Here is a 12,013-nt window from a genome sequence, read left to right as displayed (position 1 = left end):
CCTGGCTCATCAGGGCTCCGATCAGAGCTGAGGTCTGGGAAAGCACGGGAGGGCAGCGGGCCGGGGCGGGGGAGCGTGTGCAGGGGGCCCGGGGTGGGGCAGCAAGGAACTGGCAGGAGACCAGTGTGCCACAGGAGGGGTCAGGGGTCAGCCAGGCAGGGCCTGCTGTCAGGCCAGGGGAGGAAGAGAGCCCTGTGAGCATGCAAGTACGGAGACGGATGACACCAGAGGCACGCGGTGGGGTTGGATTCCTTCCCCTTGGGTGGGCAGGCTCTGGAGGCTCAGGGCCGTGGCTGGGAGGCCCGGGGAGGAGCGGCGTGGGGCTGAGGAGGGGTGGCTATGGGTGGAGGTGTGCACGCAGGGAGGGGCGAGCAGATCCAGGACTAACTGGGCAGACGCAGGTGACCTCAAGATGGGAGCGGGGTGGGGTGGGAGAACCCTCTGGGGGCAGACTGGAGATGCACGTTGAGCTTGCTGGGTACAAGGTGCCTGAGACGTCTGAGGGCAGATGGGCCTGGTCCTGGGACCACAGGAGCAGGGGTGTCAGCAAAGGGTGATGATGGACACGCACGGCAAGGGAGAGGAGACCACACAGGAGGGAGAATGGACGGCCAGCCTCAGGAACTTCAATGTCCCTGGCCGGGGGGAGGGGGCTCCAGGGGCCAAGAGAGGAGCGCTCCCCGGACACAGGGCTACCCCTGAGCCGGGAGCAGATACCTAGTGGGGCCCGTTGGGCGTGGAGCTGGGCCTTCCTCTAGGCTCAGATCCCCTTGGCGCTTTGGGTACACAAAGTGTCGCCAGGTCTCCTGGGCAAATTCAGGAGAATTGTGAGATTCTTGGGAAAGTGAAGCTGGAGGAATGTGAGAGTCATCGAATCACAGGCAGTGGAGCCAAGGTGCAGACAGGGCCCCATGCCCGAGGGTCAGGGTCAGGAAGGAGGGACCCCAGTTCCTCTGCAGCAGTGCCCCCTCCCTGCAGGTCAGAGTCCCATAGAGACAGAGGGGCCGTGGCAGACGGCTGGGCAGGTGCTGGAGGGGACGGCAGGGCGAGGCTTTCCAGCCCGGCCAGGCGGTTCCAAGGAGACTGTCCCCGGAACCAGGCTGGGTCCAGCTCCAGGCTCAGGTGGTGACAGCCTCTCTCAGGCGGAAGGGCAGGCAGGGTGGGAGGTGGGCACCTCCAGGGTCCGAGGGCCTGGGGCTGGGGACCAGGGGCCAGACACACACCCTGCAGGGGGCGGGAGCAGGATTCTCACCGGCACTTGGGAGGGCACCAAGTTTGAGGCTGCTGCTTTAAGAGGGCACAGGTGCCTGAGGGGATATCCAGGTTGCTACGGAAACAGCCCCAGCCTGACCCACAGTGGCGTCTCGGGCAGCCATCGCCCTGCCTTACCTTTCTCATCTGAGCAGTGGGGATGCCACATGTCCCACCCAGTTTTGGGGGGAGGCCCCAACGTCACAGAGACCCCGTGGCTGCTGCTACTGGGATGAGGGTGGAAAGGGGGGCACCAGGGACAGCACAGCAGCGGGGAGGCCAGGCCCAGGAGGGGCGAAGTCCTGAGCCTGAATGTGCCTCGGACGGGGTCTGTGTGACAGAAGGGAGGAGCCAGGCCCCGCCCCCTGCCCAATGCTCCTGTGACATTCCTAACTGTTGGTGACTGACTCACCCTCACTTCAGAGGCCTGGGCCCAGTTCAGCCATTTAACCCGCTGCACCCCGCCCGCCTGCCAGTCACTCGTGGGCAGCTGTGGCCCCACCTGCGGACCTGCTGCTCACCTGGGCAGGCGCCTCTTCCCAGCCTGTCTGCAAAGCCGGCCTCAGAGCGGTCTGTGCAGGCTGCGCCCTCAGCCCTGGCCGCAGCCATGGCTGTGCAGGTGCCCCTGTGGCACCACTACCTGCAGGCCATCCGCTCGCGGGGGGCGCCCCGGGCGCGGGACTTCCAGCACGCCGAGGACGTGCTGCTCTCGGTGCTGGAACAGGTGCGTGCCCTGGACCCCCGCCTCCTCGTGGACTACTCCCGGGGCCTGGAGGCCTTCCGGTCTGCCCTGCGCCCCTCACGGAGGTGCCCCAGTGGGTGGGCGCAGAGGCCCTCGTGATTGAGGAGGTGAGGGCTGCCGAGGCAGGGCCGGTCTGGTTGCTGCCGCCCGGGCGTCCCCGGGGAAGGGCCCGGCCTGGAGCGGTGGATGACAGATGATGTCTTCAACACCCCCCGGAGGGCAGCGCCCAGTGCCGTGGCCACATCGTGCCCAGCGAGGTCCTGCAGGTCCCCAAGGACCTTCTGGTGGTGGCCGTCGTGAACCGCAAGCGCCACGGCCTCTTCACGCCACGTGCAGCCCGGATCACTGTGCACGCGTGCTTGTGTGCGCGGGCGTGTGATTCCTCCGTGTGCACGTGTGTGCGACTGCAGGATAGTGAACGCATGTGTGCGTACACCTGTGCGTGTGCACACGTGTGAGTATATGTGTCAGTGTGTGTGCGTATGTGCACATGTGCACAGGTCTGTTTCAATGTATGGCTCAGTCGCTAATTGGCGTCTTGGCCCTGAGCAGGTTCTGTGGCCGGAAACTTTCAAGTGAGCCAGGGCTCTGGCCTCAGTCTCTCCCCTGGTTGCCTTGTTGATGTGATCCAGTGGGTGGCGAGCGCCGGCGTGGGCAGTGCTCCTGGCAGACCCAGAAGTTATGGGCTTCCTTCCCGCAGGGGCTGCCGGGACCTCGAGGGCGTTGGAAGAACGGGCCAGCCTGCGCCGGGCCCAGCAGGGCGGGGACCCTGGGTGATGCAGCCCATCCTCCTGAGGGTCAGGGCAAAGGCGGCAGGGCTGGGAACCAAAACAGAATGTCCTGCTTCCCTTGTGAGGGGACAGGCATGTGGCAAAGGTGGCCGCCACCTGGTATACGTCTGGTCGTCACATCTGCCGTGAGGTCAGCAGGTGGGGGTGGTCAGCCCGCCTGAGGGACGGTGATCTGCCCTGGAGCTCAGGTCTGGCTGCACGTCCAGGCTCGGGCCCACTTGGTGGTGTAGGGACCTCAGCTACCTGGGCCCGGAGGACTAACCTTTCCCCAGGCTGCTTCCCGTGGGTTCTGGGGAAGCCCGGCATCTGTCTGCAGGCTGATGTGAGGGACCCCAACCCCAGAAGGAGTGGCTGCCAGCCCCGGACCCCCCCCAGACCTGCCTGGTGACCTGGGGCAGGTGACCACCCTCTGGGGGCTGCTGACGAAAGTGCCCTTGTGGGGCGGCCGCAGCCCATCACGGGGAGCTCCTGAGCCCGGCCCCGCCGACAGCCTATCCGGTCATCCTCTGAGTCTTACAGTGACCGCAGGCGGCTCGGCAGGGGTCTTTCTCTCTTCTCCCGTCCCTCGCGGCCCTGTCACCTCCAGGCCTGGAGACAGACCCACCGGTTGGGGTGAGCTCTCAGTCTGAGCGGCCAGGCCTCTCCTTCCCACCCCCTAGGTCCCCGCCGTCCTCTTCCTGCTGGAAGCCACACCCAGGCCTAACTTCTCTGGGCCCGCAGGGAAGTTCCAGGCACTGCTTCCTGACACTTGCCTTAAAAGGGAAGCAGCGCCCCAGGTGACAGGGTTCAGGCTGCCGCCACCCTGGGAACTGGTGAGACCAGGGGGGCTGAGGTGGGGAGTGGCTGGGACAGTGGCAGGGGTGGCCGGCTGCCTTCCAACCCACCTTTCTGTGAACAAAACGTGGGACCAAAGGTAGATAAGGAAATGAAACTGACCGTGGTGGCTTTGCATGACAGGTGCCTCAGACATTGAACTGGGAGGGGCCGGGGATCACTGAGGCCCTTTCTTCCCTTAACTGATGGGGAGACTGAGGCCTCTGTGGGGAACGGAGTGGCCCAGGTGTGGCAGGGCCGGGACCTGCTCTGGGCTGGGTCCCAGGAGGTGGCCCAAGAGCCGCCCTGCAGGAGATTGTTGAGAAGGGGCCTGCGTACCGGGGGGCGGGCTCCTCCCTGCAGGACCCCCAGGGCGGTGGGTGGCCCAGGGCAGGCAGCGCAGGCTGTAGGACGGTGGGGAACCGGCTCCCAGGCTCACTAGCTGTGGAGACTGCTCTCTAAGGCGCATGCTGGGGACTCCCTTTGGGACGTGATGACATGCCATTCAAGCCCCAGCTGGTCGGTGCCCTGACCTCTGTCCCAGGCACCCTCTCTGGGCAGTGCTGGGGAGGGCAGGGGGCCGCTGTTCGTCAGGGCCTCGTGTAGGTGCCCCTCCCGGCCCCCTGAGAGATGCCCACTCAGCCCGCCCTCCTCTCTCGGTGGTGTTCATTTGTTTGGGGGAAGGGATACCTGACGCAGGAGACCAGAGGGCCCTCATCTCCCCAGCCCCACCACCCCATGGAGCAGCCCCTCCTGGGTGATCTGGGGAGTGGGTGCTGGGCTGGGCCCCATGGGGTCTGAGTTCGGGAACGGGGGAGGGAGTGGGAAGGACGTCAGCTCGAATGTGTTGTCCGCAGTAGCAGGAGGAGAAAGTTCTCGTGCAAGGCCTGGGGTGTCCAGTGGAATCCAGGGCCCCCTTCTGGATGAGGGCAAACCCAGCCAGCTCCTCCCAACCTAGGCCTGCAGGGACACTGTGCGTTCAGCCCTGGGGCCTGGCCCTGACCTTCACCTCCACGGCCCTTCTTACGAGGTGTGCCGCGGGCCGGGCCTGAGATGGGGGCTCTCGTGCATGGACCACACCGGGGCTCTCGGGGACACCTCGAGGAGCAGGAGGGGGCGGGAAGGAGCAAGCAGGTCCGATCAGGATAAGTCCAGCCTCAGCCCGACCGTCCCAGACTCTGGAGCTCAAGTGCCCACAGAGGCTGCCCCCTATCCCCAGAGGACCCTCACTGGCTACAGGCTGCTGGGAGGGTGGGGCCTGACTTCCAAACCCCGCCGGGCAAGGTGGCCCAGCAGCCAGGGCTGTCCTCTGCGGAGGGCCTTCTACGACCCACTGGGCACGGGCCCAGGAAAGAGGTGCTGGGGCAACAAGGGCACCCCCGAGACGCTTCCAGAGGCCTGAGGAGGCACTGGGGTGCGTGGAGGCAGTGGGCGCAGCCTCAGAAACCAGCCACTTAGAGAGAAGGGTTAGAAACCTTGCTCCAGCAGAGAGCTGCGGGTCTCAGAGCTGCCTGGGGCCTTGGGGGCCCTGGAGGGGGGACCGGCGGGAAGCACCCGGCCCCTCCCTGTGGGGCCGCCCCACCCCCGGGTCAGGCAGGTGAGGGCCTTCGCACCCAGCCGTGGGGCAGTGCCTGGGGACCACTGTCGGCGAGATCCTGCTCCCGCAGAGCTGCTCCCCCCGAGCCAGGCCTCTCCTCCTGCAGAGAGGGCGGCCGCGAGGAGAGGCAGCCTGGGCCCAGGCCTGGAGCAGCGGGCGGGCACGGGCAGGCCTGGGGAGGCGCAGGCCTCGGGGGGCGGGGCGAGGAGGGTGAGGACGCTGCTGACCTGGGCACCCGCCAAGGGAAACCTCGGGGCAGGTGCCGCTGTCTCCCCGGGGCTGCGGAGCTGCGGAGCCGAACAGCATCCGCACCGTGCTAGCACGGGGGCCACGCGGCAAATACCAGACGCTGGGCGGCTTAAACAACAGAAACGTATTTCCTCAAGGTTCTGGAGGCCAGAGGTGCAAGGTCAAGGTGTCGGGGGCCTGGCTTCCCGAACGGCCCTCCTGAGCCTAGATATCTGCCCTCTGACAGCGTCCTCAGGTGGGCTTTTCTGTGCGTGCAGATCCCCAACGTCTGTCCTATAAGGACAGCCTCACGGGGTCAGGCCCACCCTCGCGGCCTCAGCACACCTTAACCCCCTCTCGAGGGGCCTTGTGTCCAAATACAGTCACAGCCCGAGGTGCTGGGGGTTGGGGCTTCTGCACAGGAATTCTGGGGGACACGACGCAGCCCGCGTGACAGCCGTGCAGGACTCCCCTGGGGGCGTAGCAGTTAGGAATCCGCCTGCCAGTGCAGGGGACACGGGGTCGAGCCCTGGTCCGGGAAGATGCCATGTGCCGCAGAGCAGCTAAGCCTGTGCGCCACAACTCCTGAGCCTGCGCTCTAGAGCCCGCGAGCCACAACTACTGAGCCCGCGCGCCTAGAGCCTGTGCTCCGCAACAAGAGAAGCCATCGCAGTGAGAAGCCCGCGCAGTGCAACGAAGAGTAGCCCCCGCTCGCCGCAACTAGAGAAAGCCTGTGAGCAGCGACAAAGACCCAACGCAGCCAAAATAAATAAATTTAACAAAAAACAAAAAAACCCAGCCGTGCAGGGACTTGGGGGCTCCTTCAGCCCTGTGCCTGGCTCAGGTTCCAGAAGGATGCAGGCCTGGGTGCGGGTGAGGGGTTGGGTGGGCCGGAGGAGCCGCAGGCTTCAGGTGGGGGAGGGCGGCATGGCTGAGCGGGCAGGAGGGCCGTGGACTGCGCAGGTGGAGGCTGGCATGGAAGAGGGGCTGGCACGGCGGGCGGCTCGTTGCAGGCTCTCTGAGTGCAGACGGCCTGAGGGAAGAGCAGCTCAGCCCGTCCCTACTGGTGTCCAGCGGCTGGAGACGATCCGCTTCAACGTGGTGCCCATGGTGCAGAGGAAGCTCAGGGTGCCCGCTCTGGAGGGGGCCCGGCTGGTGCCCGGCTTCCCCGAGGGCGGCCTGGAAAGGATCATCCGCCAAGAGGTGGCCCTGGTTCCGGCCAGCCGAGCATTGGAGGCAGGACGCCCCTCCCGGGTCTGTGGGGTCCTGGGGAGCCGGCAGGGAGGGGCCGTCATCCCGCTGCTCCCGCACTCCGGGCAGGAGGACCTGCGGGGTCCCCCGCCCGCCTCTGCCCTGGCACCTGTACAACGCTGCTATCACTGGGGTCTCGGGGAATTTGGCATCCGACCAGAATGCCCGCTCCCTGCTGCCAGCTTCACGGCTCTCGGAGCTGCGGGGAGGGGGGAGATGTGCCCTCTGTGCCCCGGGACGGGGTTGGGGGGGGTGTCTGTCAGGCAGCGAGGAGGGACTCGGAAGTATAGAGGGCTGCCCTGGACGGGACCCTTCACCACGCAGCCCAGTGCCTTCAGTTCAGGTGGGAAAGCGGCAGAGGGGTCAGGGGACTTGTCCAGGGCCACAGGGGTCCCTGGGGCAGCAGGGAGGGGTCCCCACGCAGCGAGGGTGGTCAGAGTCTAAGGAGAGGAATTATCACTGGGGTTTTGCTAGCGTCCTCCATCCGGATTGCCCTTCCCAGATGTGTGTCCCGGCCCTGAGGCCCCCATCTGGGGTGTCTAGCTGCAGATGCCCCTCCCCTGCCCAGCCCTGGAGCCCCAGCAGCCCCTCCTTGGGTCCCCGGTCTCCTCCCCAGTAGCCTGCCTGCAGGGAAGGGGAGCCCCCGCGTCCACGTCTGTGAGGGGAGGTGGGGGGCATGGGGCAGAGGCTGAGCTCCCCTGGACACCTCGAACCAAGGGCTGGGGACTGAGTCCCCTCCAGGCCTGATACCAGCAGCTGGCGTGCAAGGTCACTGTGGTTTGTCCAGGGTAACTCACCCGCCAGCTTTCATGCCTGGGGTGACACTGTTAGGAACGTGACACGGTTGCAGTCAGCAGGGGTTGCTCTTACAGTCGTGTTGATTCTTGGAAGCGATAAGCTGGCTGTGCCCTCCTGTGGTTTTCTACCCTAGCGGAGTCCCAGCAGAGAGCCTGCAAGCCCCGCCCCCAGGGCTCCCCAGCTGAGCCACCTCTGCAGAGTAGGGGCGTGCCCAGGCTGACCACTGCCCACAGAGGAAAGGGAAGGGGTGAGCTGGGCAGTCACTTTCACAAGTAAATGGGGAATGGCCTTTCCTGTGCCCCGTCTGCCACAGACTCAGGGCACGCGGCCGATGGCCATCCAGTATTGAGACCCTCAGAGAGGGGAGCCCGCAGGGCACCGTCCTCAGTTCCCGTCCCTCTGGTCCGCTCAGCGAGTGCCGCTGATGTGCAGTGCCCGAGCTCTGAGCCCTGCTGGAGGGCCAGATTCCGAGTGTGCAGCTGCCGGCGGCGGGGCAGCTGGGCTTCTCAAACGGGGCCTGCAGTGGAGACGTCACCCTGCCAGGCCGGGTGGCTCCACCCAGGCCTCTGCCCGCGGACCAGTAGCTACTGCTTCACCCCCTGACCGGTCACAGTGGCACCTCCCTGTCCACACCAAGAGGGCTAGGCATGCCTGGGGGCACCCTGCCTCCCTCCACGCTCTGGGGCCTGAGCAGCTACGTGGAAAGTGGACTTTTCACACTTGACGGCTCATCAAGTGTACTTTCCGACAAGCACATGGGGGTGGGCCGGGTGCAGCAGGCCATCCCCTGTCGTGGTCTGGGCCGTCTCACGGGGCTCAGAAGCTTCGATCCTGGCAAGGCCACAGGGGTGGGGGGGGCGCTGTCTTTCTTGGGGATGAGCTGGGGATGCGGCCGCCAGGCCGCCTGGCCAAGGCCCCAGTGCTGACCGAACATGGTGTGTCTGTCTGGGCTCCAGGGTCTCCACTGACCACCTGCTCACCAGGCTGCTGGCTGTGCTGGGCTCCCTCCAGGGCCATTACCTGGACGGCCTTTCCATCCTGGACCGGGTCAACCACGAGAGCTGGCGAGAAGGCGGCGAGGGCCCGGGCCTGACCCTCGGCCACCTGAAGGTACGCGTGGGGGGCCTGGCGGTGCCCCGTACCTGCTCGGCCTCCGCCGGGCCCGTGTCTGTAACCAGGGGCCGAGGCCAGGGGCACCCGGGTTGGACCCTCCTGCCGGCTCCCCCGGTGGACAGCCAGGACTGAGCTCCGTGTCAGAGGTCTCCGAGGCCTCCTCCGGGTTCCCAGGAAGTGAGACCACAGCTCATGAGTGTGGCCATCAGGCTCAGGGCTCTGGGGCACCTCAGGCCGGCCTCCCCATCCTGGGGCTGGTATCCTCGGAGGCCGTCTTGGGCCTGGGTGCAGGTCTCCAATCAGACCGTGGGGTTGGGCTGCATAGAGCGGGCACTCCGGCCAGCTGGTGTCAGGCCTGGAAGCCCCTCTGTCCCCATGCGCCTGCCGTCCGGGCTTGATCCACCCCACCCCGCATGGCCGTGAAGGGGAAACAGCTGAGGCTGGGAGTCTGGGGTCTCCGCTGAGAGTGAGCAGTGGGTGAGAGCTGCAGGTGCTGCCCCACACCGGGTGTCGGGGTCAGAGAGGGGGCCGAGCTGGCAGGGAAGACGGCTCTGCAGCGAGTCCCCGTGTGCCCTACCCACCGCCCCTCTCAGGCCTTCAGCCCCACCCCTGAGGGGGTGCCAGCTGCTGAGGGGGTCCCGTGGGGTGGCACACTGTGGCTCCTGAGCCCCTCAGTGAATGAGGGGTGACGGGGGTGTGGAAAGAGAGGGTGCAGCAGGGCACCTTGTGACAGGAAGGGACCCCGGCTGGGGGCTCAGGGTCGGGGAAAGAGAAGGTACCGGTGCGGGGTGGGGCAGGTAAGTCCATCCTGGTGGCTTCAGATGTATTCTGGGCCCAGGCATCCTGGGCACACAGACTAGGGCTGGGACGATGCCACAGGATAGGGCTCTTTGTGTAGGGCTGCAGGGCATCAGTAGGAGTTCGATGAAGGGTGGGGCACATGGGAAAGGCCCAGAGGATGGGTAGGAGCCTCAGAATCTCCTGAGAGGCATCCTAGGAGGCTGGTGTGGTGCCCTGGGGAGAAGAGAGGCACCAGGGCGGGGGCAGCAGGCAGGGAGCGGCTGGGACTCGAGCTGGGACCAGGGGTGGCACGAAGGATGGGGACCGGTGGGGGTGGGCAGGGGGCTTCCAGGGTGGGGTGCAGGGTGGAGTGGGACGGCTTTGGTAAGGGCAGTGGGCTGCAGGTGGCCAGGTGTGAGGGTGGTGGGGGCCTGACCCGGCCATCCTGCTGCAGATTGTGATGCTACGGGCCGCATTCTCTTCCCGGCGCCCGAGGGCTGGGCGGAGCTGCAGAGCACCGTGTACCGCCAGCTCGTGGTGCTGCTCTGCTGTCTGGCCACCAGGAACCTGCCCCACTTCCTCTACCCCGAGTGGAACCTGCTGCAGGACTCCGGCCTGGACCTCAGTGCCCTCTCCCAGCGCGTGGAGCGCTTCGCCGGCCAGCCTGAGGCCTCCCTGCGCATCCGTGTCACCCACCTGGGCTGCAGCCCCCGCCGTGAATCGGCAGCGGGGTCAAGGCGCTCCTGCAGCTGCCAGCCAGTGACCCCGCCTACTGGGTCACTGCCTACTTCGACGTCCTGCTGGACAAGGCGGGGGCAGGGTGGGGCCGGGTCACACATGGGTGCGGGTGGAGGCCCGCTCCACGACCCCTGGTCAGGAGCCGAGGAAGGTGGGTCAGGTCAGTCCTCGGGACAGCGCAGCAAGAGCATCTGTCGGGGAAGATGTGCCTGCTGGGGTCGGATAAGCCATGCGTGCCCCCAACCACGGGGGGCCTCGAGGCCAGGGCCAGTCTCTGGGAACCAGGGTTGTCTGCGCTTGCCCCCTTTTCCAGCTGAACCTCCTGCAGACCCACACTGGACGAGTGCTCAGAGCCCCACCTGCCCAGCCTGGGGCCCCACAGCGGCCATGCCCGTTGGGCGTTCAGGTGCTGTCTGCCGGCTGTCCCTCCTTGAGTGCCAAGATTCAACCAACTGGGCTCGGCTTCCCCTCTCCCACCCCACAGAACCCCCTCTAGCTCCTGTCCCCCAGGGCCAACTCCCACCCTCCTTCCAGGGCACACGGGGCTGGGGTGGTGGTAGCGGGAGGGGTGATGCACGCTGAGCTCTCAACCAGCACCTGATGGGGCTTCCCCTGTGATGGGCCCATCCAGGGAAGGGCCAGAGGAGAGGGCCCCGGGCAGGTCCACCTGCAGGGAGGGCAGGCAAAGACCCAGAGGCGGAAAGCCCAGAAGCCAGGGAGCGCGTGAAGTCCCACGCTGGGCCCGGGGCCCCGTCATGGCCCCCAGATGTCACCGTGACCCCTCTGTCTTGCCCCACCCGCAGTTCCAGGTCTTCAACATCCAGGATGAGGACCAGATCTCGGCCATGCAGAGCATCTTCCTGAAGACCGAGACCCAGGGTGCCGAGAACTGCTGAGCTGAGTGCCTGTCTCAACGCCCTCCGTCGGGCTACACTGCCCCATGGAGGCTCCTGGAACATTTGGAGAAGGGAATGGGCTTCACCTAGAGTGGGTGGGGGGAGGGCGGAGGGCCTTTGTCCCCTGGGACCACCTGAGCCTGTCCAGGGAAGGCCCTGTGGGAGTCTGGGAGTGCTGGACAGTGGGCCTCCAGAGGTCCTGGGATGAAGGTGCCACGTACTTCATGGGACGGTTGTTGATCCATCCATATGATGTCATCAAGACTCTGAAAACCAAGAATCCGCGTGAGACCCGAGCTGGTCCCCACCTGCGTAGTACACTGATCTGCGTGATGAAATCTCGGTATCTGATCTTGAATACATCAGTGCGCTGCTTGTACACAGTGGAGACGTTACCTACTGCTTTTTGAGTATCTGCAGGGAGATTATTTTTCCTGGAAACATAAAAGTAGGAAAAGCTTGTATGTAGACAGGCAGGTCAACCCTCCCCCATTCTCCGTGAACGATCCCCTGCCCACCCCCGAATCCTCACCTTCTAGTTCATGAAGGAGGCATCCGCAGCCGCACCACCAGCCGCTGCTGATGCTGTCACGTGAAGTCAGGCGGCTTCTCCTGGCATCTGATGCCAGCCCCTCCATCTCCTCTCTCTGCCCTACTTCCCACCTGCATTCTCTCATCACCTCACTGCAGACAGCCGGCAGCCTCTCACCCTCCACGTGTCCCAGCCAGCAGGCATTTTCTACTCTTCACTCTCCTTGCCTCTCAGTGACGTTACTCCTCAGATTCCGAGCCGCAGCCCACGCCCCGGGGTCCTGAGAAGGGCCTGCAGACCCTGAGCGAGTCCGTGTAGCAGCCACTTCCCTGAACCTCCTCCAGAAAGACCTGAGGCCACGGAGAGGACATGCGAGTTTCCCTGAAGGCTGAGGGACTCAGGACCAGAGTTGACACTAACACAAGGAGACAAAAAAATGCCATGATGCCCACTCCCCTCACCCCCTGCCATGAGGCAGAGGAG

General features: G+C 65.7%; 1 protein-coding gene across 1 annotated transcript; it reads left to right on the top strand.

Annotated features, from left to right (window-relative positions):
* Positions 1-1,858: 1,858 nt before the first annotated feature.
* On the top strand, positions 1,859-11,046 carry MAB21L4 (mab-21 like 4; the record flags this gene model as incomplete). The annotated part of the gene is given in 12 exon segments (XM_082466023.1): positions 1,859-2,051; positions 2,054-2,114; positions 2,116-2,201; positions 2,204-2,323; positions 6,436-6,500; positions 6,506-6,642; positions 6,644-6,658; positions 8,428-8,581; positions 9,819-9,834; positions 9,837-10,079; positions 10,082-10,173; positions 10,906-11,046. Coding segments are annotated over 12 exon segments (1,275 nt in total). The 3' UTR covers positions 10,999-11,046.
* Between the last annotated feature and the right edge of the window lie 967 nt (positions 11,047-12,013).

The sequence above is a fragment of the Balaenoptera physalus genome (genome assembly GCF_965194825.1).
Source record: "Balaenoptera physalus genome assembly, chromosome: 6".
In the NCBI taxonomy this organism is placed as follows: Eukaryota; Metazoa; Chordata; class Mammalia; order Artiodactyla; family Balaenopteridae; genus Balaenoptera; species Balaenoptera physalus.
This window is presented reverse-complemented; position numbering and strand designations above follow the sequence as displayed.